Source organism: Pezoporus flaviventris, unplaced genomic scaffold (genome assembly GCF_033815535.1).
Source record: "Pezoporus flaviventris isolate CSIRO_AGI_PZ_B2104156 unplaced genomic scaffold, CSIRO_AGI_Pfla_v1 ptg000083l, whole genome shotgun sequence".
In the NCBI taxonomy this organism is placed as follows: domain Eukaryota; kingdom Metazoa; phylum Chordata; class Aves; order Psittaciformes; family Psittacidae; genus Pezoporus; species Pezoporus flaviventris.
The window spans coordinates 8,830,325-8,850,548 of NW_026892631.1; the positions used below are offsets into that span (position 1 = coordinate 8,830,325).

The following is a 20,224-nucleotide window of genomic DNA, read 5'->3' on the forward strand; positions in this document are numbered from 1 at the left end:
AACCTGGTCCAGCAGAAGGTGTCCCTGCCTGTGGCAGGGGGTTGGAACTGGATGAGCTTTAAGGTCCCTTCAAACCCAAACCAGTCTGGGCGCCCTGTGCCAGGGCCTCAGCACCCTCACAGGGAAGAATTTCTTCCTAATGTTTCATCTCAATCTCCCCTCTGTCAGGTTAAAGCCATTCCCCCTTGTCCTGTCCCTACAGGCCCTTGTCAAAAGCCCCTCTCCAGGTTTCTTGTGGCCCCTTTAGGCACTGAACACTGTTATAAGGTCTCCCCTGTGCCTTCCAACTCCTTCATGTGGGGTGACAGCTCTTGGTGCTCAGTCCCAGTGCTGTGCGCAGCTGCTACAGTAAGGATGTGCTGGGGATGAAGGCACCGAGAGCATTTCCACTGCATTTAGTGATAAAAGCAGACTGAAGAGTAGGTGTGAGGCAGGAGAAGGGACCCCGGGCACTGTTTAAGCCGTGGGGACGTGCCATGTGCTGTTCTCAGAGGCTTGCAGTGCACTTTTGTGGGTTTTCTTCTGTTTCTCTTGCTTCCTTCCCCTCCACCCCGTCCATCGTCTCGTCTTTTGTTTCATTTCCACTTCGGGAAGAGGGGAGAAGACAAGAAGCAAATTAGAAAGAAAAAGAAAGGGGGGGGGGGTGTGTGTGTGATGGCTGAGGCACGTTTTTCATTTCAGATCAATGACCGAAGCAGAATAAAGCGCTGGGTTTTTTAACAGCACAAAGTCTTGTCCTGAAGGAAAGTCACAATCAACCAACTTTCTCTGCCCGACAGCTTCGGCTTCTCCCATATGCCTCGGGGATCCTTTCCCGTGCTGGGGGTCCCCCTGTGCACCCCGGCAGCAGCGGCGCTGCCCTCCTCGCTTCCCTCTTTTTAATTTCCAGACGTTAAATTCTTCTGCAAACATTCATGCCTTAGGAAGGGCTGGAACAAAGCTCAGCTGCTCCAACCGGTCGGACAGGTAAGCAGACTTGTTGACACCGTTATGTTGGCAGCACGCATGCTCCTGCCCAAGTTTCCTGGTGCATTTTTCTATTCCACCTTATGAAACTTGCCCCCCCCCCCCTCCTTCACCCCCCCTTTCTCTTCCCCCTTCCCCTCCCCTTCCCCTCCCCGCTCCTCAGCGGCTCTGCCCCGGTGCGTGCGGTCCCGCTCCCCGCGGACGGGCGGGCGGTGGGAGCCGCTCCGCTCCGCTCCGTTCCGAGCCGACCCCCCTGCCCTCGCCATGCCCAGAGCCTTCCTGGTGAAGCGCCGGAGCCCGCAGCCGGCGGTGCGCAGTTGGGATGGGCTGCCCGACGAGGAGAGAGCCGACACCTACATCCCAGGTACGGCACCGGCGGGGCCCCTCGCCGGCACTGCCTGGAGGATGGGGGGACGGAACACACCGAGGGGAGGGATGGGGGGTCCCCGCCAGACCCCAGCCCTAGCCCCGCTCCCCTGCGGGTTGGGAAGGGGCTGGGGGAGCCCCGAGGGGGGTTGTGGGGAAGGTCCGGGGGCACCCTCCGTGCCCAGCCGCGGGGGTGATGGGTGCCGGGGGCCGGCTCCATGCCCGCTATCATCTCCCACCCGGAGAGCCCCCGGGCGTTGGGGGTGTCTGTGTGTGTGTGTCCGGGAAGGTGGGAAAGCTCGTTTGCATGAGAAAGGTGGCGGGGGGGGGGGGGGGGGGGAGGGAGAGGAGCAGAAGAAAGGTCCTGGGGTAGGGGGTGATGGTTTCCCCCTCCTCCTCCTTCTTCTTCTCCTCCTCCTCTTGCCCTTGCCTGGGGTATAACGGGAAGGCGGCGGAGCTGGCTTGTTTGAACTTTGGGACCGTTCGTGTTTGAGTTTCCGATTGCAGCGGGAGCCGGGGATCCTCCCCCGCCGCCCGGGCCCGCCCGCAGGTTAAACACCGGCGCCCGGCGGCTCCGTGGTGTCCGTCCCCCCACCCCGTATTTCCCCCTTCCCCCCCATGTCCTCACCGCATCCCCCGCTGCAGGCGGGATCGGCTGCGTGCTGCTGGGCTACGAGGACAGCTGCAGCCTGGAGAGCAGCGGGAGCAGCGGCACTCGGGACGCGGAGCCCAGCGATCCCCCGACGCCACAGCCCGTCCCCGGCGACCTGGGCACGGCCGGGGGGATGCTGCTGGACCTGGCCGTCAAGCGCCCCATGGCCAGGTCGAAAATCAAGGTAACCAGGCACCATCTCCTCCCCGCTTCAAGGGCTGGGGACGCCAGGCGGCAACAGTCCCTTGGGCTCCCTCTGCTCTAGAGGTGACAGCACCCGTGCCACACACCGTAGGGTGGCAGGACAAGCCTCATGAGCGATGTACCCTCATCTTCCAGTGCCCTTTGCCTTTCCTTATATCCCTGCCTGGGACATGTTGCCCCTGACCTGCTTGGCTTGGGTCCCGCAGGAGCTCTGAACCCATCCAGGAAGGACCAGCCCTGGCAGCTGGGAGTCCTGCCCCACGGCGCCTGGGTGGATTGCACTCCTTCACGTGGGGCCTCCTTAAACGGCCGCCTAGGAGGCTGTAGTCAAGCCTTAATCTTCCCGCTGCCCCCCTACCCTCTTGGCTTGTCAAGATAGCAGCTAGGAAAAGGTCCTGCCCTGAAGCTGGGAAAGGCCATTGCCACCTTGAGGTGGGCCCGCAGGCTGGGTGAAGTGAAGCAATTAGCTGTCCATTAACTCTGCTGCAGAACCTCCCTGCTGCATGGGCAGGAGCTCTTGCTGTCTGGGTGTCCCCTGGGCAGAGCCAGCAAGAGTGGTGATTTCCCTTCCCAGGCTGGGAAGGCAAATCATAACCTGGTTTGGGTTGAAGGGACCTTAAAGCTCATCCAGTTCCAACCCCTGCCATGGGCAGGGACACCTTCCACTAGAGCAGGTTGCTCCAAGCCTCATCCAACCTGGCCTTGAACACTGCCAGGGATGGGGCAGCCACAGCTTCTCTGGGCACCCTGTGCCAGGGCCTCAGCACCCTCACAGGGAAGAATTTCTTCCTAATGTCTCATCTCAATCTCCCCTCTGTCAGGTTAAAGCCATTCCCCCTTGTCGTGTCCCTACAGGCCCTTGTCAAAAGCCCCTCTCCAGACTCAAATCCCTCCTCATACCCCAGACCGAGTTCCCAAAGTGCAGTAGTGATGCAGGTAGGGTGGAAGGACCACTGTCCTTCTCTTGAACATCCTCAGCAGAGGCCACCCCCCCCCCGTGCTAGGGAGGAGACATGTTTACCTGTGGCTAGTTAACACCTTGTTAAAACCCTGGCTGTTGCTTTGCTGGATGGCACTGTAAAGATTCCCACTGTTTCTGCTGGGATGACAGCCCTGTAGCCACCCTGTTATTAGTATAATGGTTAAAACTAGGTTTTCACCCTAGTTGTATGTGGCCACTTGAGATGGAGCCCTACCTGTTGCCCAACAGATACTTCCCAGCTGCTCCCCCTCTGGTTTCACACCTTGTGGTTTCATAGCTGACTTCTTTCTCTAACCTTTACAATTTCAAGTAGCGTTGCTTTGGTAGTAAGCGGAGGAGGAAGATCAGGAAAAATAACTGGCTCTTCAGGAAAGAGAAACCCCAAACGTATTCCTTTGGGAAGAGCCTTAACCTATAATTTAACCTGGGCTATTAACTGTCACAGTGAAACCTCGTTTTGGCAGAGTTGGGTGTTCTCAGCGTGCCACAGAAACTCCCCAAACGCACCACGAGGGCCAATGGACGCGTGAGCGTGGTGCTGTGCTCTGGTGGCTGCCCATATCCTGAGCACGTCCGCTCCTCCTCGAGTAATTAAACTAATAGCCAAGTATTTGCATCGTCGAGACATTAAGCCTTCTGTATGAGGAACGCTCTTCCCAAGAGCTGAATCATCAGTGTCTCCCTTAGTCAAGTTAGGTCACGGTGTTGGTGCAATGTATTTTGGTGTCAGGAGCGGGAATGAGGAGAGTAACCCCTAATGACACTCTGCTGTTAAGTAACGAGACTAACGGGAGGAGGTTAATCATAGAATCATGGAAGGGTTTGGGTTGGAAGGGACCTTAAAGCTTATGGATACAGTTGGACAAGGGTGCCTGCTCCTAGGAGGTAGCCACTACATAGGCTTTGCTTTAGCGTTAGTCCCAAACCGTGCACTATATGTCACCTGCTTGATCTCAAGGGAAGCATGAAGGTTTCACCCAGCAAGAGTCTCCGAATGCTTTCACTTTTCATTTTGAATACATCCCAAGAATATCTTAATGCCACAATAAGTCATCCCTCCTTGTTTTGCTTGTTGCCTGCTGGTCTTTGCCATCTCGATGCCCACTCACCCCGACCTCTCCCATTCCTTAGTTCACCACCGGCACCTGTAACGATGCTATGGTGCATAGCTGCGAGCTGTGTGGCAAAGGCTTTCGCCTGCAGAGGATGCTCAACCGTCACATCAAGTGTCACAGCCAGGTGAAGAGGCACTTGTGCACCTTCTGTGGGAAAGGCTTCAATGACACCTTCGATCTGAAAAGACATGTCCGGACCCACACTGGTGAGAACGCGTTCCCAGGGCGGGGTTGTGGGCAGCTCTGGGTAGTGGGAGGTGGGAGAAGCCTGAGATGGGATGAGGAGAGGGTGAGGGTAACCCAGCAAGACAGTAATACATTAGCAAAGAATAGAGGGGATGTAGTGGAGGAAAGGGAAAGATATGGGTGTGGACAGATGTAAGTCCTGGGACTAATGAAGTCCAAGGACTTCTCTGAATCATAGAATCCCAGACTGGTTTGGGTTGGAAGGGACCTTAAACCTCATTCAGTTCCAACCCCCTGCCACAGGCAGAGACACCTTCCACTAGACCAGGTTGCTCCAAGCCCCGTCCAACCTGGCCTTGAACACTGCCAGGGATGGGGCAGCCACAGCTTCTCTGGGCACCCTGTGCCAGGGCCTCAGCACCCTCACAGGGAAGAATTTCTTCCTAATGTCTCATCTCAATCTCTCCTCTGTCAGATTAAAGCCATTAATGAAATCCGTGTGAGGCAGTGTGGGTGCCTGAGCTGCCATCCAGATGTGTTGTAGATGCAGCTGTATGCTGCTGCTGTGCTGGTCAGCGAGACCAGGTTAACACTCCCGATATAACCCACTGGGTTAACTCACTGTGTGTTATTGCAAGTCCAGCCTGCAGCGCTGAGCTGAGGCGAGCGGTGCATGAAAATGCTTTGCCCTCTAGAGGCAATGAGCAGCAGTTTCTTGGGGTTTTGCTCTTGGGAAGCTTCCCTGATGGCTGTCCGGCAGGATGGGGTTAGGGCTTGATTTTGACACCAGCTAAAGGAACCGGAGTGTGGCTCATGCTGTACCTCCAGCTTCTTTAGGGCAACCAGGCACATCTGACTTGTGCATCCTCCATGCTTCGGGCTACCAGCTCATTCAGTCCTTTCTCAGAGCTGTTTCCCTCTGCAGATCTAGCCATCCAGATTTGTTTGACCACTGGCCTAAACCATCTCCACCACATTTCCTGGGCAGGTTCCAACTTGCCAGGTCTGTGGTTACCTGCTGGTTATTTGGGCTTGCTCTGCAATGCCTGTATTTTGGCTTAGGCACCATCAACCAGGCAAACTGCTGGAGATGACACAAGTATTTTGTCATAGAAACCAAGACTGATTTGCGTTGGAAGGGGCCTTAAAGCTCATCCAGTTCCAACCCCCTGCCATGGGCAGGGACACCTTCTGCTGGACCAGGTTGCTCCAAGCCCCTGTGTCCAACCTGGCCTTGAACACTGCCAGGGATGGGGCAGCCACAGCTTCTCTGGGCACCCTGTGCCAGGGTCTCAGCACCCTCACAGGGAAGAATTTCTTCCTAATGTCTCATCTCAATCTCTCTTCTGCCAGGTTAAAGCCATTCCCCCTTGTCCTGTCCCTACAGGCCCTTGTCAAAAGCTCCTTTCCATATTTCTTGTTGGCCCCTTTAAGCACGGGAAGCTGCTCTAAGGTCTCCCCTTAAGGAGCCTTCCCTTCTCCAGGCTGAACAAGCCCAGCTCTCTCAGCCTGTCTGCATAGCAGAGCCGCTCCAGCCCTCAGAGTATCTCCATGGCCTCCTCTGGACTTGTTCCAAGAGCTCCATGTCCCTCTTGTGTTTGGGGCCCTGGAGCTGCACACAGGACTGCAGGGGGTGGTCTCACCAGAGCAAAGGGGGAGAATCCCCACCCTCGGCCTGCTGGTCACGCTCTGGGGATGCAGCCCAGCATATGGGTGGCCTGTGTTGCTTGGCAGGAACTGTTTCTTAGCAGTAGAGCTCATGAAGGCAATGCCACTGGTTTTGATGGGAAAGCACTGGCTGCAGCACATGTTTTGTGCTGGTTTGGTTTGTTTGCAAATCTGTCATGTCCAAAGGAAAGCTGCTGTTGCAGCAGGGAGCTGCTGCTGGGGTACACCTGAAATGTGGAGTTGGTGCTTCTAAAGTGAGTTTTCAACCTGTTCCCTCATCCTTCGCAATTCAGGAATCCCAGAGAATTTGCCTGGTTCGTTGGGTCATGAGGGAGTGAAGGCTTGGCTGCTGCAGCAGTACCAGTGATGTATTGGATGCACCTTTCCCAGGGTGAAATATGGCACCTCCTCTTAAAGTGGTGTGGCTCTGTTTTTAGTTCAAAGTTGATTGCTGTTCAGGAAAGCTGGACAGCATTTGAACATGAAAAAGCAGACAGGCTGAAAGTGGTAGGGCAGGCTTTATTTTGTAGCTACAGGCACTCATCTACGTGTGCTCTGCTGAATTCCAGGGGAAATTATTATGCAGTTTGTAACCAGACTGTGCAACAGCATCAGAGAGTGGAAGCCAAGCTTCCCAGTCTAGCCTCATGGTAAAAGCAGACTCAAACATTGAAAAGTAATTAATATACACAGTAAAATAAAGGTTTAAAATGATAAAAGTAATGATGAAGTTCCCACAGCCCTCTTGTGCTTGTATTCATGCTTGTGGAGCTCTGTTGGCAGCAGGAACCAAGGACAGTGGTTCAACTTGCCTTCGGATGAGCATGAAACTGCTCCCAAAATACTGTTTGTAAAAGAGGCATTTTTGTGTGTGAATTCTAATGAAGATTGGGAGTTTCTTTCCAACTGCATTTTGATGTGATTGAAGCAGTCTCACAGCAGTAGGCATTATAAAACTTTAATCCTGATATTTTAAGCTGGTGCAATGGGATAATTGCAGTTGAGGTGCTGCTTGCTGGAACCTCTAGTTTGGATTTCTGGTTGGAATCTCAGCGACAGAGTGGTGACCTTAACACAGTGTGATTAGAATGTTACATCTGTCAGCATGGGTGTGTGTGCTTTGCCCTTTCTTGCCTGGCTCATTGTAGGGCCGATCTTCCACATGCTCGTCTCACCTTTCATTGGGAAAAGAGTTCAGGTAACTCCTTGCATCAGTTTTAAGGCTGGCCTTTGCTTGAAAACTCACTGGGCTAGTCCAGTAAGTCAAATGACAACTGGTTTTGTTTTTTAAAGCGTTGCTAAGCCCTCAGTTGTTTGTCATTCAAGTACTGGGGGTTGCTCTTAAATCATGTTGGTTGGTGGTAAATGGGTACTCTACTGCTCAGTCTTTTTGTAATGTTGGTTGTCTGTACTCAACAAAACTCCTTGGACATTCAAATCGCAAGCCAGCCCCTTCTCCCTCTTCTGGAGACACACACATATTTCTTCTCTCTCAATGCACTTCTCATCTGGAACTTGAGCTTGTCATTTCAGTCATCAAATCCATGTGCTACGAAAACACACACTCATTTTAAGTACTAAGATTGCTGCGTGTTCACGTTGGGCTGCCCTTCACTGAGGCTTGGTCACTAAAAGAGGAAAATTAACATCTCACTGAGATACTGTGTTCATTATAAAGCCAGACTGAAAGGCTGGCTGAACTGATGGTTTTACCTGATGACAGGACTTCAGAAAGTCGAGTCTAAAGGAGCCAGTTTTGCAGGAGTTGATAACAATTTCTTCTTAGGAGCAAGTGCTGATGGGCACCTGCTGTCCTCAGTGTTTGCCTATACCTGCTCCAAGCTTTTTGAGGTTTTCTGTGCCTAAACACATCAACCTGTTCCTGACAGTTTAGTCTGAAAGTAACATATTTTATTTGGACAGAGAGTTCCTCAGGCTAGTAGCTCCCTGCTGGTAGGTATTTGCTCAATACCATAGAATCAAGAAGGTTAGAAAGACCTTTAAGATCAACCATTCCTCAGCACTGCCAAGGCCACCACTAAACCGTGTCACTAAGGGGCTCGTCTACATGGTTTGTGAACACTTCTATGGACAGTGATTCCACCATTGCCTTGGGCAGCCTGTTCCAATGCCTGACTGCCCTTTTGGGGAAGAAATTGTTCCTAATATCCTCATATCTAGTCTAAACCTCCCCTGGTGCACCTTGAGGCTGTTTCCTCTTGTCCTGTCCCTTGTTCCCTGGGAGAACAGCCATCTCCTGGCTCCATTGTCCTTTCAGGTAGTTGTAGAGTAAATATTGGCTCAATATGGTGAGTGAGCCAATAGGTTCAATGAGTATTGAGTTCAATTGGTTCAATGCCAGAGCCTTTTTCTCAGCTGGTTGCTCACTTGGTTTTAAGAAACATAAATCAGAATGCTAACCTCTGTCTCTTAACGTTGCAGGGATTCGTCCTTACAAGTGTGAGGTTTGCAACAAAGCCTTCACCCAGCGCTGCTCCCTGGAGTCCCACCTGAAGAAGATCCACGGTGTGCAGCAGCAATATGCCTACAAACAGAGGCGAGATAAACTTTATGTGTGTGAAGACTGCGGCTACACGGGCCCCACGCAGGAGGACCTGTACCTGCACATTAGCAACGTGCATCCTGGAAGTGCCTTCCTGAAAAAGACCTCAAAAAAACTGGCGGCCGTGTTGCAAAACAAACTGAGCCCCGTCTTGCAGAGGAACTCCAAAGATGATGACAAAGATGAGTAACGCAATGGATTACAGTGGTCTACAGGAATGAAGTTTACATGTAGGACTATATATATATATTATTTTTTTAAAACAATTTGGAAAGGAATCCCTGAGATGAAAGGGATGCTTTTGCTAACGGGGCTCTCTTGATGTTGGTAGAACCTCAACTTGAAAGAAATACTCCCCTATACGATGTGAGCATCGGACGTTTTTATCTGGCCAAAGGAAATGGGAAGCTTGGAAGAGGCTGTCACCTCTTGGATGGAGTATTTTCTGAATTGAACCGGGCAACCTGTCTTCTGTTTCGATTCTACCACACATCCAAGAGGCCACTGACAAATAATTTGCCTTTACCCAGTGTATTTTGTAAAAATAATAACCATTACCTCCTGTGCAAATGACTTCTGAGTTTTGAGTGAAAAGTGCCGTGTAAGTACAGCTACTCACGCATTGTTCTATGCAAAGTTAATTAAAATGGTCTTAAGGAGTGCATTGTATGGGTAAATAGTTAAAATGTGCAAATAACCATAACCCTGCCCTGTGCAGAACACTAATGATTTATGGAAGGGTAATCCAAAGTAAGCTGGAACTTCTTTTAAAGGATGCAGAGCTTTTTCCTCCCAAACTTTCTCCACTGGCAAATTACATTATCCCAGGACAGACTTACAGTCAAGCTTGAGGTACCTGAAACTGTGAACTTTTCTAATGTTTAGATTTAAGTGTAACCGTAACTCTGATGTTCCTGGACTTCTTACGCTCACTTTGGGGGGCTATTCCCATATCCTTTTAACATACATCAATATCACTCAGAAACCCAAAGAGAACACTTTAATGACTTAAAGATTTGTATTTTCTGTTGTGATGAAACTCAGTTTTGCATGTATTTTATGGTGTATATGTGCATGAGTGTGTGCTTGGGGAGTTTTCTTTCTTTTCTCTGACCAAGTGCCTGTTAACTAACAGGAGCAGTGCAATGCAGTGAAAAGGGCGGCTTGGCCTCTCTCTGCCTCATGAGATCAGCTGTAGGCAGGAATCTGACCTCTCATCTGTAACCATCATTGGTTTAGAAGGCTCCTAGAGAGGTTGATGCTACAAGGGATGGAGACTGTGGGGATAATGAGGGACCTGTATTACATCTCTACGCTTTTAGAGCTCCCCTATGGTCCTGCTCCAGCTGCTCTGGGACAACCAAGCAGGAAGCCTATAGGGACTATCGAGTGTGAAATTATGGATTTAAAAATAGAGGAGAGGGATATCCACATAACTTACGTTGCCTGACACTTTAAAGCTCTTCAGAAGCTGCTGCAGCCTTTACTGAGCACTTGGGTGAGCCCACCACAAGGTTCTCTGGTCCAAGCACATTATGCATGTGTCTCTTAATGGACACAGCTGCTAAAAAGGTTTTACATCAATTTAAATGCCTATCAATGAATGGATTTCATTTGTAGAGTCCTCAAATCCATTTTGTGCTCAAAATAAAGCTGTACGTTGGGGGAGGACATGCTGCATTCTACAGATGTTGAAACAAGAGCTAAAAAGCAACCCACCTAAAACAAGAGTCACAGCCAGGACCCTTTGTAGTCTTTGCTACTAAAATGATTATTAACACTTCTGCAAGAACCATAAAAATCTTCTCAACTGCCTCAGTTTTGCACAGGCATCTGTTTGGGGTTTTGTGGGGACAAAGCTTCTAGTGGTTTTTAAAGCATTTCTAATGCTATCAATATTTTATTCAGCACAACTGTTGGTGCGTAGGACCTTGAAAACAAGGATAGTAAAGTGATGCTACTTTGTAATAAACAAACTTGTCATCCTGTTTCATGGGAAAATCAGCAGGATACTTTAATAGATGGGAAGTCCATGGAAAAAAAAAGCATCTGAGCTAAATTGTTCAGCCTGGAGAAGGCTTCGGGGAGACCTTACAGCAGCTTCCAGTGCCTAAAAGGGTGACCAAGAATCTGGAGAGGGGCTTTCGACAAGGGCCTGTAGGGACAGGACAAGGGGCAATGGCTTTAACCTGACAGAGGGAAGATTTAGATATTAGGAAGAAATTCTTCCCTGTGAGGGTGCTGAGGTGATGGCACAGCGTGCCCAAAGAAGCTGTGGCTGCCCCATCCCTGGCAGTGTTCAAGGCCAGGTTGGACAGGGCTTGGCGCAACATGGTCTAGTGGAAGGTGTCCCTACCCATGGCAGGCAGTTGGAACTGGATGAGCTTTATCGTCCCTTCAACCCAAACCAGTCTGGGATTCTATGATTCACCTGACTGCAAAGGATGCATGTGCTTAGCTCTGCTGAAACCTCAGCTTTTTCACTGGAGCAGTGGAGGTGCAGCTGAAGCCCTCCCTGTCTAACTGGAGATGCATTTATATGTGTGTGTGTGTGTGTGTTTTTCTTTTCCTCCTGTAGCAGACATTGCTTCTGATTTCCCCCCAGTGTCACTGCCAAAGCATGTCCCTGCTAAAAGAACTACAGCCACCATGAGGTGGCCCATCTATGTGATCTAAGCCAAAGAAAACATGCACAGCAGCAGAGAAAGCAGCAGGTAAAAGTACACAGAATTAAAGCCACACTAGATGGAGAGCAGAGCTCTGACAAGTAGGATGCTGTAAGCTGGACTAACTGCCCTGATGGGCTGTTTTTTTTCTGCGGAGGACAGTCACTGCCTGTAGCAGATGCCTTGGGCATGTCAATTTAACAGTCTGGCAAGTTAGTTCAAACTGGTCACAAAGTGGCTTGATTTTGCATGACGCTGGCAACAGCCATCTGCCAGTTCTGTTATGGGGCAAAACTGGTACAAGCGTGTGACTCCCCAGAGATGCTCCAGAGCTAACACAGGGACGCCCAAGGCAGACACTTTCAGAAGTGCCAGACATAAGTAACATCCACCACTGTCTTTGAAGCCTGTCTGCCTTCTCTGGGCTCTCTGATGGTACAGACTCACCCAGGACTTAAAGACAGGTTTACAGAGTGACACTGCCAGTGAAGCTGGCAGCCTTCCTCAGACAAGCCTTTTGTTAAACAAATGAACACAGGTGAAACCTACAGGAATCCACACTGCCCAGGCTCCAGACTTGTCCTTCTTTCCTAGGAGGCAGGATGAGGCTAAAATCTTGCATGGATCAGAGACACCTAATGGCTGTATGCTCACAGAATCAACTAGGTTGGAAAAAGACCTTCAAGATCATCCAGTCCAACCGTGCCCAGCACTGCCAAGGCCATCACTACACGATGTCACTGGGGGCCTCCTCTACATGGTTTGTGAACACAGGGACAGTGACTCCACCACTGCCCTGGGCAGCCTGTTGCAATGCCTGAGCACCCTCTGGGGAAGGAATTGTTCCTCATCTCCAGTCTAAACCTCCCATGGTGCAGCTTGAGGCTGTTTACTCTTGTTGTGTTCCATGTTCCTTAGGAGAAGGGCCCAGCCACTTTTCAGGTAGCTGTAGAGTGATAAGGTCCCCCTGAGCCTTCTCATCTGCAGAGTAAACAACACACTGATGGTGAAGGTAACCCCACCCAAATATTGCCCAACTGTTCCACACTCTCCTCCCCATTTATCCAATCCCAATCAACCCAGGGAATACAGTACGTTTTATTACCTCCTGCTTCTGCACAGGTCATCTCACCTCTTGCTTATGTCCACCGTCTTTGCATCCATGGAGCTATCTCTCACAGAAAATTGACCGTGTTCAGTGATGTTGAAACACCCACTCGCTAAAATTCTGTGATGTGGGAAGATACTTGCAGAACAGGTAGAACTTAGCATACAATGCAGCACTGCCGTTGTTAGTCATCTCCGAACCCAGTGTCTCAGTCTCCATGGCTAGTCTTTCTAGACAGAAATCTAATTAAGCTCAGAGTAATCATAACATCACCAGACTGGGTTTGAATAAGCAAGTACCACTAAGTTTCATTCCATAGGTTTCCATACTTCACTACTCTGGAGCAGCAGCGGTTTAAGCACTATGGAGATCTGTATTTCTTCAGCAGCAAGCCTGAGGTTTTCAGATATGGTTTTGGCTGATTTTCTTGAAGCTGATGGGTTGGTCATATTATTTGTAATCTGCAGTGGTGTTATGAAAACTCACACACACCATTCAGAGAAAATAAAGAGAAGGAAGAAGAAAGCTTTCCAGGTGTGCAGCATACAAAGCAATACTGCCTGACATTATCAAGGCTTAATCTGTGTCTTAGAGATTTGATTTTATGAAACAAGCTTCAAAAGTGACTTCTGTTTTCAGAACACTTATTCAAAAACTTATTTGGAGAAAAACCCCAACCAACACAAAAGCCTCAAAAACCCAACCCCCCAAAACCCAACCAGCAGCAGCTGGCTCCTCAAAAGGCCCAGCTTCAAAGTCATCAGCCTGCTCTTATAAAGGAACTTAGTCGCAGTAGCAAACGCTGTAACTTCACACTGGAGATCATTCCACACTGGTAGGCCCCTCGTCAGCTCAGACGCACAGTGATGTCAGGAGAGCTCAATGCAGTTGCAGCCTTGGCCTGCACAAAGCCTCACATCCTGATGTACAAAGCCTGTCCTACTCTCTCACAGTTCTGCAGAAGTAACCACTCTAAGTAGGCAAACTTTTCAGAACACTTGCTGTATTGGTTACAGTTCTGCTCCTCTTTTGATAAACCACTTAGAACCACAGACTGGTTTGGGTTGGAAGGGACCTTAAATATCAGCCAGTTCCAACCCCCTGTCACGGGCAGGGACACCTTCCACTAGACCAGGTTGCTCCAAGCCCCACCCAACCTGGCTTTGAACACTGCGAGGGATGGGGCAGCCACAGCTTCTCTGGGCAACCTGTGCCAGGGCTTCACCACCCTCACAGGGAAGACCTTCTTAATTTCTAATAAAAATCTACCCTCTGTCAACTTAGAGCCTTACCCTGTCACTACCTGCCCTTGTAACACCTTTTAACACTTCTGCTAAATGACCACTTGCCCGAGTATTTTAAATAGGTGCTTACAACAATTTTGGTTCTAATTCTTAGCACACTTTTTCCAGTTACTGCTGTAAGAAAACCCACAAATAGCAACAAGCCTGTTAACAGATACCTTTGAGATGAGCAAGAACTAAGCTGACTGAAACCCAGTCTGCTACATTCATTTGTTTATCATTTGCATTTCTCTCAGCTCAAGACAATGCAGATGTCATTTTGCTTTAGTTCACTAACTTCATTTTCAAAGCCTCAGTTCCACAACTGTTGTTTTTTTTTGTCTCAAAAATGACAAAAGAAGGATGATTTGATTGAACTTTTTTACTTGATAACAGAAACTTTCCTATTGACCTCAGATTGTATAAACTATGAGGAGAAAAGCAGAGATTAATAAAGTTGACTTTGTCCTGGCTGGTCCACTCCAGTCACCAACAGCACAAGAAAAAACACATTCCCCCTTCCCCACTCCAAATTTTCTTCCTTTTTAGGGAGGGTGAACCTGATATAAAGAAACTAACCAAAGTTATTCAACAAAAAGTATGTATCAAAATTGCAGATTTAACTAAAGGATTCTGGCTCTGTGCTCAGACCACTTGCCTCTGCACAGCTTAGTTTGGGTGGGTTTTTCTCCGTGTACTCTTCAAGGCGCAAAAGCCACTTATTCCAGTACTCTGAGCACAGCTCAGGAGCCATGAAATGCTGGTGCGCGGGGGAGCCGTCCTTATAGGCAACCACGATGAGTCCACAGTTAACCTACAGGTAGAAATAGAAGGCTGCTGGAAATCCAACATGAAGATACAACTTCAATCAGGAATTCTACAAACTAAACCCCATCTTAACATGTAAGCATCTTAAATAAGAAACAGGGAACAAAAAAAGAGCAATAATTCACCATAAAATACTTGGAGACTGATGTTCAAATGCTCCAAAGACTCAAGAGTCCAAAGCTCTGACTGACTTCAGTGCAAACCAGAGGACCTGAATTCTAAGTCTCAGAGTGATGAGGTCTATTTAAACCTTGCAGATGCTGATAGAATTCCCAGTGACTGACTAGGTTTTGCCTGGGGTCACATAACCAGACTGATGCCATTCTCCAGCATCAGTCTGAATAGAAATGGCTGCTTAGGTATGTTCTGACATCCTTCATACTTGACAAACATCTAATCCAAACCTCAAAGAGCCACCAGGATAAAAAGAAAGTGGTGGGGGACAGAAGGCTAATAGCACAATTCTAGAATTACTGCCTATATTTCACTCTGCAAGGATCATGCCTGTTATGTGCTTGTGTTTACTGACCTCTACAGTACCCTAGAAAAGTCCTTTGCACAGCCTATGAATTACTCTGCTTTCTTCTGCTATTTCCCTCTTCAGTGTTTTGTATTGAAATAATAATTCTTCAGGCCAAGCAGGCCTGGCTACAATTGCATTTGAAGTATTTAAAAACACTATTCCACTGTCTTCTGTGGTTAAGTGATTGACAACACACTCTTCCTCTAAGAAAACACTGTACAACTTCCAAACACTTGAGTAAATCAGTCCCTCTTTTGCTGGTGGGATACAGCAACACATGATGCTAGCAATGCCCTGCCACCCCATTTCCCTGTTTGCAGGCTCTTCTGCTTCACTTCTCCCCCTTCTTACTCTTCACATAAACAAAAACCACACAGAACTAAGCACTGGGGGTTGCCCAGGTGTCAAGTCACTGTGAGCTCATCTGACATTCCGAGCATCCCTCAGTGCCACGGAGCAGCTCCTTAAAACCACTGAAAATAGACTGCTGACAGGCAAAGGCAGCAGGATTAGCAAGGGCAGTGGAGTTATTTCACAGTATGGCAGCTAAACCTGATCTAAGACTGAGCTGCTTTATCACAAATCCTACCAACAGTTCCATGATGGCCAGTAAGTGCTAAAGGCAGTAGGTGGGGAGCAATGAAAACAACATGGGTGCTGCTGCTTGTCTTGGCAGGCAGCAGGGCTACTGACCTGGAAGTCATAATTGGCATCATGATTGATGGCTCCAATATATGCTGCAACCTGTAAAGGGTTGTCAAAAGTATTCTTCAAAGATGGCTTTGGTTTCTCTGAAGTTTTCCAGTCAATCACACACAACTGGCCTCTGCATAAGAGAACAAGATAGGACAATGTTTTAAACTTAAGTTTAGTCATAAGTAAGAAATAAGGGATGTGACAGCAAAGTTGTATTGCTCTCAGCCTGCTTCACCAATGGCATGTTGCTCATGATTATGCCTAAACAAGTCTCTTCCACACTTTGGTAGTTTAGATCTCCAAAATGAGTATCCACTGCAGTTCCTGCCAGCTGCTGAGGATCCCTTAACCCTGCCCCACTCATACTCTGTTCCACTAAAGGAACTCTCCACAACAGCACTTCTAACACCAGGTTCATCGAGGGGAGTTCATCTATTACTATTCTCTTAGAGATCTGGTCCAGCTTCCCCCTCCCCAGACACACCAGCTCCAGCCTGGGACACAGCCTCCCCCGTGCCACAAACCACCACACCACACTGGCATGATCAGGTTTCTTAGAGAACCAGTACCTCACCGATACTTAGCCACGCAGTCTACCAGGCCCAGATAGTGAAGAGTCTCATGCTGAACTGCACTTTCCAGAGCTCTCACTTCGCTGATATCTTTCAAGACATGTTCCACACTCGACAAGTAGCCGGAAACAGTGACATCTCTCTGCTCCTTAGTTACCATCTCTTCAGACAGGAATATAGATTCCAAAGTGGCATGAAAGAGATGTCCTTGGAGAAAAAGATCTAAGAAAAATGTGAAAAAACCCCACATTTTACACACTACTCTTAACACCTGAGGGACTTGTATTCTAGATATTACGCAACATAGCTCATAAACTAGTCCTAGTTTATGGACTGAAAGTTTGAGGATATGGGGAGGAGAGGGAATAAGACAGAAAACCAAACGAAATGTCAACAGTGAAATCAGTATCTCTTATATTAATGCTTACTTTACTTTTTTCTGGTCTCTAATTACACAAACAAAAGTATGATTTTAAATGTATTGTTAATTCAAAGGCATTTGTGAATTTCTGTGAATTAAAAGTATTATTCTAGGCTGCTTTTACTTCTTCTGCTGCATTGGTTCATCTGAATGGAATTAAATCTCCTCCTGAAATGGGCGGGCAGAGTCCCAGGAGTAAAGGCTTATCTCAGAAATGATTCCAAGAAAGATAAATTTTAAATAGTTATGTAAGGTTTGTTATGCCACATTATTCACTGAAGTGTGTAACTCAAGAAGCACAAACACAGGATACTCGGTTCTAAAAAGCATAAGAATTCATGCGAGGAGCGCTCGAGTGTTTGTCAGCCTCTCTGCAAGAGGCTACCTTCTATCCCCCAGGTCCTCCCAGACGCCCATCAATCCTACAGCTTGGAGGAAGTCACCTTTGTATGTCTTATGAAATGAATTATAGTATCACAGACTGGTTTGGGTTGGAAGGGACATTAAAGCTCACCCAGTTCCAAACCCCTGCCACAGACAGGGACACCTTCTACTAGACCAGGTTGCTCCAAGGCCTGAATTTCCAAAATGCCTGATCTGTAGGGACAGACACTGCAGCTATGCTAGCACATCCCAGCCAGCTGTCCAGACATTGCTTCTGCTTTGCAATCATGCTGTGGTTAGACTTACTTTTAGTATACTCTGTAAAACCATCTTTTCCAAGTTCCAGTATCATTTTCTGCTTCCATCTTTCTAGATAAAAGGCTTGCTGTGGAGAAATAGTCTGTTGAAGAATATGGGTAACACTGGGTATTTTTGTCTTGTTATTCTCTTGTAAAGGGATTTTCAAGGGGAAGTTTGAATCACTGTTGAGAAGGGGAATCTTCTTGTTCGGGTTTATTAAAGGAACCCAATTTCTTGGAGCTTTTGTTTCAGCTTTAACCGGATGTTTGTGTTGTTTTGGTGGCCCATATAAAAAATTGTCTTCTTCAAATATTGTCTCCGGCGTTTGGGCACTGGTTTTGTAGGAGATCACAGAGGAGACCAAATTATTGTATTTTTCCTGGTCAACTAGTTCATAGCTGTTCACTTTTTTATTTTTACTATGAAGACATGTGGAGGTAGCCAGACACATAAATGGGAATTGCTTTTGGCAAAAAGGTATTTGAAAGAGTGTTTCTAGTTTCCCTGGTTTCATGCACAGTAGCTGTAGGAATTTCATTCTGACAGGAAGCATTGTGAATAGGAATTTTCTTTCTTCTGTTTGCAACAGTCGGTAGATTACTGTATTTCCACCCTGTGGAAAAAGAAATATGTGATTTCCAGAGTCATAAAACTCTGCCACCAACCTATTTTTGCCCTTTGCCAAACAGAGAACTGCTGTGGTCATAAAGTGTCTTCATACACTTTATGCCACCAAAACTCCTTTAGGTGAGTAATAATGTAAGAGAAAGAATCAATAAGCCATGAAAAGAGGAAATGATCCTGAAAAGAACTGGTGCTGGTCCACAGAACCTGAAAGAGAGCAAACATATAAAGGTGTTTCAAGTAGCAAAAGCTACAGCAGAGGATGCTTTTACAGAAACAGTATCAGAACTGTCACTAAAGTAGACACGAAAACCTGATCTGCAACAAACAATCCCCAAAAGGAGGGTGAGGGTAATAGAATAAAAAGGCTATGCAGAGAGAACGAAGCAAATTCATTGTTGTGAGGTATTAAAACCATGTAAGCCTACAGTGGATGACCAGCTTAAGGGGATTGTGGTGACAAAGTACATTTGGGAGAACAAAACGATGTTTTTACTTTCGTATCTCTAGGAGAAAGCAGACAGCAGCAGTATGTGCATTCTGAAATCAGGAGATGTGAGACTGGGAAAGCCAAAGAAACCAGATGCACTGCAAGTATATTCAGATTCCTCTAAATCAGAGTAAAACAGAAAAGTATTTTTCTAAACACAGTTTCAAATGTGGCTGTGTGCCAGGACACTTAAAAGTTGAAAAGCAAAACCAGTATACCAGAAATATTGTTCCCAGCATAGCTTTCAACACTGCTTTGGAACTGCTGTGCTAAGTCCTATGAAAGTTTATGCAGTTGTGAACACTTGAATAGTGGCATTTAAATCAACACCAAACACTTGCAGAATTGAGGCCCTATTCTCCTACTTAAAGTTATCTGCTTACCCTGATAAAGTTCCCTTCCACCCACTACAAACAAAAAAAAATGCAGGCAATGCACACTGCCAACTATCGTCGGAATTTTGCTCCTGACAACACTTAAATGTTACTCGTTGTTTTTTTCCACACTTCTTAACCAACACTTCACACACACTGCCCAAGCCATAGGCACCACAGGCAACAAAAATATAGTAGGAAGAGTTGTCCTGCATGGACAAATCCTGTGCTCAAGCAGAACTGCAGTGACACCAACGTGTGGGTGCAGGCATAGAATCCCAGACTGGTTCGGGTTGGAAGGGACCTTAAAGCTCATCCAGTTCCAACCCCCTGCCATGGGCAGGGACACCGTCCACTAGACCAGGTTGCTCCAAGCCCCGTCCAACCTGGCCTTGAACACTGCCAGGGATGGGGCAGCCACAGCTTCTCTGGGCACCCTGTGCCGGTGCCTCATCACTCACATGGAAGAATTTCTTCCTAATCTCTCACCTAAATCCACTCAGGGATAAGATGCCCTGGTCGGGCTGTCCCCGCGGCCGGCCTGCCCCCCTCAGCGGCCATGCCCCCACAGCCCTGGGGAGTCCGGCCATGAGGACCGCTCGGTTCCAAACCGGAGGCACGGGTGGGCACACCCTTGCCGGTTGACCACGGGCAGAGGTAGCTGCAGGCCCAGCTGCCGGGGCAGGCCGCTGCATGCCCTCCGCTCATCAGGGCCAGATGAAGACCGCCGCTGAGAACGCGCCCCTTCACCTCCCCACCACAGCCGGACAGCCCCAGCCCGCCTTCACCTTCTCCCCCTCCCCGCGCTGCAGGTTTTCACCGAGACGGCCGCGGCCGCGGCCCTGTCACGAACAGGACCCCCGGGGAGGAAAGCCGGGCGCAAGCTTTACCTCAGGAACGCACTTCCCGCCACCGCCGCGGCCTCCGGTGCGCAGGCGCAGTCCGGCCGCCGCCAGCACGCTCACTACACATGCGCACACCGCGGCTTGCTGGTATTTGTAGTTCCTCCGCTGCTCACAGGGGCTCGTCTCCGGAGTCTCCGAATGCGGTGCTGAGGGAGGGGGGGCTGTGCCTCCTCCCTTTAGCCTTATTTTTTGAGTGTTCTTTGAAAACCGTTCATGAGAATAACCCGAATCTTTAAAAGTAAGGAAAAAAGACAAAATAACCCCAACTAACGTTGTACCGCCATCTTGGATGAAGGCAAGCAGCACACTGCCCTCACCCAACATGGCCGCCGCTCCGCGCGGGGGTCG

At 48.5% G+C, this 20,224-nt stretch overlaps 3 protein-coding genes across 4 annotated transcripts in view; 1 reads left to right on the top strand and 2 right to left on the bottom strand.

Annotated features, from left to right (window-relative positions):
* LOC133280451 (baculoviral IAP repeat-containing protein 5-like) overlaps positions 1-20,224 on the bottom strand; it is a 121,928-nt gene that overhangs the window by 35,243 nt on the left and 66,461 nt on the right. The window lies entirely within an intron of this gene.
* On the top strand, positions 792-9,366 carry OVOL2 (ovo like zinc finger 2). Of its 2 annotated transcripts, XM_061475174.1 has the most exons (5): positions 792-966; positions 1,130-1,330; positions 1,978-2,168; positions 4,302-4,491; positions 8,582-9,366. In XM_061475174.1, exons 2-5 carry the CDS (start codon positions 1,231-1,233, stop codon positions 8,890-8,892), a joined length of 792 nt encoding a protein of 263 aa, XP_061331158.1. In that variant the 5' UTR covers positions 792-966; positions 1,130-1,230; the 3' UTR covers positions 8,893-9,366. The 2 variants fall into 2 exon arrangements, with proteins under 2 accessions (XP_061331158.1, XP_061331156.1); XM_061475172.1 differs by lacking the exon at positions 792-966 and having other exon boundaries at positions 1,092-1,330.
* On the bottom strand, positions 13,967-20,187 carry MGME1 (mitochondrial genome maintenance exonuclease 1). The gene is made up of 5 exons (XM_061475167.1): positions 19,862-20,187; positions 17,490-18,096; positions 16,381-16,600; positions 15,804-15,936; positions 13,967-14,573 (listed from the first exon to the last, which is right to left on the bottom strand). The coding sequence occupies exons 2-5, from the start codon at positions 18,034-18,036 to the stop codon at positions 14,379-14,381; spliced, it is 1,095 nt and encodes a 364-aa protein (XP_061331151.1). The 5' UTR covers positions 18,037-18,096; positions 19,862-20,187; the 3' UTR covers positions 13,967-14,378.

Excerpts from the sequence above, each read along its gene's own strand:
- OVOL2 (XM_061475174.1), top strand. The coding sequence starts at position 1,231 with ATGCCCAGAGCCTTCCTGGTGAAGCGCCGGAGCCCGCAGCCGGCGGTG. Across the intron at positions 2,169-4,301 it reads TGGCCAGGTCGAAAATCAAG|TTCACCACCGGCACCTGTAA; the intron begins GTAACCAGGCAC and ends CCCATTCCTTAG. Across the intron at positions 4,492-8,581 it reads ACATGTCCGGACCCACACTG|GGATTCGTCCTTACAAGTGT; the intron begins GTGAGAACGCGT and ends TTAACGTTGCAG.
- MGME1 (XM_061475167.1), bottom strand. The coding sequence starts at position 18,036 with ATGCTTCCTGTCAGAATGAAATTCCTACAGCTACTGTGCATGAAACCA. Across the intron at positions 16,601-17,489 it reads TTTTACAGAGTATACTAAAA|ATCTTTTTCTCCAAGGACAT; the intron begins GTAAGTCTAACC and ends CATTTTTCTTAG. Across the intron at positions 15,937-16,380 it reads GACTGCGTGGCTAAGTATCG|AGGCCAGTTGTGTGTGATTG; the intron begins GTGAGGTACTGG and ends TCTCTTATGCAG.